We start from the raw sequence: 3,100 nt of genomic DNA, 5'->3' as shown, positions 1-3,100 counted from the left end.
AAAATTGATAGCGTGGCAGGTCATGGCAGCGAAGGCGTGGCAGGTCATGGCAGCGAAGGCGTGGCAGCGAAGGTGAGACAACGAGAACAAATACCTGTAGCGGTGCTATAACGGTGCAGCGGTGATGTAGCGGTGCGGTGTGTTGCAGCAGTACGACAATATTGCATATCAAACTGCATCCATGATTTCTACATCACATGCCATAAAGGCACAAACAAGCCATATATATCAACGGAAAACTTGGGGGTCAGGTAGTTTAACTGGTTTGAGCTAAGCATTTGAAGGAGTTAAAAGATCGTTGTTCAAACCCTGGAGAAGCAAAAAATACTAACACAACAACTAATATACTAACATTTCTTTATCCAAAAAAAAAAAAGAATGTGAAAGGAAAACTTATATCATGTTCTGATTCTGAATAAAAAGATTACCCCCGGTGGATAAGGCTTCCAATGCGAACTTTCGGTAGACTGCCATAGCGGATAACCAGGAGGAGGACTCCAAATCTGTACACCAGTTGTTTGACTTCCAGGTTGTCCCCACATAGGATATATAGGAGCTGGAGGAAGGGTGTACGCCATAATTGGTCTTTGCAAACTATAGTTCCTATGTATTTGATCTCTTTGATTTGGCCATTTTCGATCTTCCTCCCCATGCATCATCTGTCTCTTGTGCATTTTATATTTCTGTTCAACAAAAATTTGTTACTAAATCTTACCTAAGAGCATATATATTGTTCAGTATGGCTCATAGTATATTGATAACTAGTATAATACACTTCAGGAGTAATCTAGTAAACTAGACCATAGTATTTAAACACAAATCGTAATTTGTAATCCTAATCTCATTTGTTCTTTGTTTGTGTGTGTGTGATTTTTCTATATTATTATTAGAAGGGAGTTTCAAATAGCCATTCTACTCGCAGCTTTGGAATAATAGAAACTGGTTTCTATAAGTAGCAATCAAAATAATGACCTGAAGATGGCTAGCTACATTATGCATTGTCAAGCCGTCGACTTTCATTAGCTCCAATATACGAGAAGGAATGGCTTGATCAATACCTAGTTGTTCCACCGCCTTCACAAACTTTTTGTGCAGCTCAGGTGTCCAGTCTACCTGAACCAAAACCAAGTACCAGAAGTGTAATCAGATAATCTTACTAGCTGATGAACTATACAGCCAAAATAATTTATATTTATGTGTGCCACATACTAGTTCCATAGATATCAACTTCAGAGGAAGGGGAAAGGTAGCAGAGGTATTAATGCCAGTATTTGGCAACTAAGGGAGAAATTTACATCATAAAGTCATATATATGATAAGAGGAACCAATAGTCATAATGCATCTTACTTTCATCTTCTTCCGAGTAGCTTTATTCTCACATGAATCGTTAAGAGCACCTGATTTAATTGAAGACGTATTGCCAAACTTTTTATTTTGTGGATTCAGTGAAACACCCTTGGAATCATTAGCAAAATCCTCTTCCTCCTTAGTCAGAGTCTCCTCAAGTTTCCTTGATTGAGGAGAACTTTCCACATTTAAATTTTCATATGAAGTTTCAACAGATTTACATTCACCATCATGTTCCACACTTTCTTTTTCTATTGAGCAATTAGTAGTCTGCTCATGGCAATCCCCATCATCCACTAACCTTGCTCCTTGTTTTAACTGCGGGGTCGAAGAGCGGGATAATTTATCACTCGCCGGAGATTTTAGTGATTCCGACAAAGCACTTGCCTCGGCATTGAATGCCTGATTAATTGAATTCAACCACATTAGGTGAACCACGCGAGGACGAAAGGTGAACGTGCGATGGGAGGGGAGACGAAGGGAGGAAGTGCGATAGGAGGGGCGGCGAAGGGAGGAAGGAGTGCGATAGGAGGGGTGGCGAATGGATGAAGGAAAATGGGTTTTAATTATGTTTTTATTTTAATTAATTAAAACAGATTTTTTGTATTTGATCAGATCTCAGCCATTGAAATTTTAGTTGCCACGTGTCACTCATCTAAAGAACAAACTTGACAAGAAATGGAGGAAAAGAAATGGAGGGGATCTGAACTCTAAGTAACCAAGACATTAAGAGATTCCCCATTCTTAACGCCCCGTTAACTTAAACGGTTTTCAAAACAAATATTAAGTAAACGAGACATTAAGAGATTCCCCATTCTTAACGCCCAGTTAACTTAAAGGATTTTCAAAACAACATTAAGTAAATAAGTCATTAAGAGATTCCCCATTCTCAATTGCCCAGTTAACTTAACGATTTTCAAAACAAATATTAAGTAACCAAGACATTAAGAGATTCCCCATTCTTAACGCCCAGTTAACTTAAACGATTTTCAAAACAAATATTAAGTAAACGAGACATTAAGAGATTCCCCATTCTTAATACTCATTTAACTTAAACGATTTTCAAAAACAAACATTAAGTAACCAAGACATTAAGAGATTCCCCATTCTTAACGCACAGTTAACTTATCGATTTTCAAAACAAATATTAAGTAACCAAGACATTAAGAGATTCCCCATTCTTAACGCACAGTTAACTTATCGATTTTCAAAACAAATATTAAGTAACCAAGACATTAAGAGATTCCCCATTCTTAACGCACAGTTAACTTATCGATTTTCAAAACAAATATTAAGTAACCAAGACATTAAGAGATTCCCCATTCTTAACGCACAGTTAACTTATCGATTTTCAAAACAAATATTAAGTAACCAAGACATTAAGAGATTCCCCATTCTTAACGCCCAGTTAACTTAAACGATTTTCAAAAAAACAAATATTAAGTAACCGAGACATTAAGAGATTCCCCATTCTTAACGCCCAATTAACTTAAACGATTTTCAAAAACAAACATTAAGTAACCAAGACATTAAGAGATTCCCCATTCTTAACGCCCAGTTAACTTAAACGATTTTCAAAAAAACAAATATTAAGTAACCGAGACATTAAGAGATTCCCCATTCTTAACGCCCAGTTAACTTAAACGACTTTTCTTAAAACAAAATATTAAGTAACCGAGACATTAAGAGATTCCCCATTCTTAACGCCCAGTTAACTTAAACGATTTTCAAAAAAACAAACATTAAGTAACC

At 36.5% G+C, this 3,100-nt stretch overlaps 1 protein-coding gene across 1 annotated transcript; it reads right to left on the bottom strand.

Annotated features, from left to right (window-relative positions):
• Window positions 1-44: 44 nt before the first annotated feature.
• LOC113786983 (two-component response regulator-like APRR2) lies at window positions 45-1,774 on the bottom strand. The gene is made up of 4 exons (XM_027335270.2): window positions 1,349-1,774; window positions 973-1,113; window positions 429-683; window positions 45-188 (listed from the first exon to the last, which is right to left on the bottom strand). Exons 1-4 carry the CDS (start codon window positions 1,772-1,774, stop codon window positions 45-47), a joined length of 966 nt encoding a protein of 321 aa, XP_027191071.2.
• Window positions 1,775-3,100: the final 1,326 nt, after the last annotated feature.

The sequence above is a fragment of the Cicer arietinum genome, chromosome 5, assembly GCF_000331145.2.
Source record: "Cicer arietinum cultivar CDC Frontier isolate Library 1 chromosome 5, Cicar.CDCFrontier_v2.0, whole genome shotgun sequence".
Lineage (NCBI taxonomy): Eukaryota > Viridiplantae > Streptophyta > Magnoliopsida > Fabales > Fabaceae > Cicer > Cicer arietinum.
Note: the sequence above shows the minus strand (reverse complement) of the source record. Positions and strands in the feature narration are given on the sequence as shown.

Excerpts from the sequence above, each read along its gene's own strand:
- LOC113786983 (XM_027335270.2), bottom strand. The coding sequence starts at position 1,774 with ATGTGGTTGAATTCAATTAATCAGGCATTCAATGCCGAGGCAAGTGCT. Across the intron at positions 684-972 it reads ATGTAGCTAGCCATCTTCAG|AAATATAAAATGCACAAGAG; the intron begins GTCATTATTTTG and ends TTTGTTGAACAG. Across the intron at positions 189-428 it reads GGAAGCCTTATCCACCGGGG|AAATCATGGATGCAGTTTGA; the intron begins GTAATCTTTTTA and ends CATGTGATGTAG.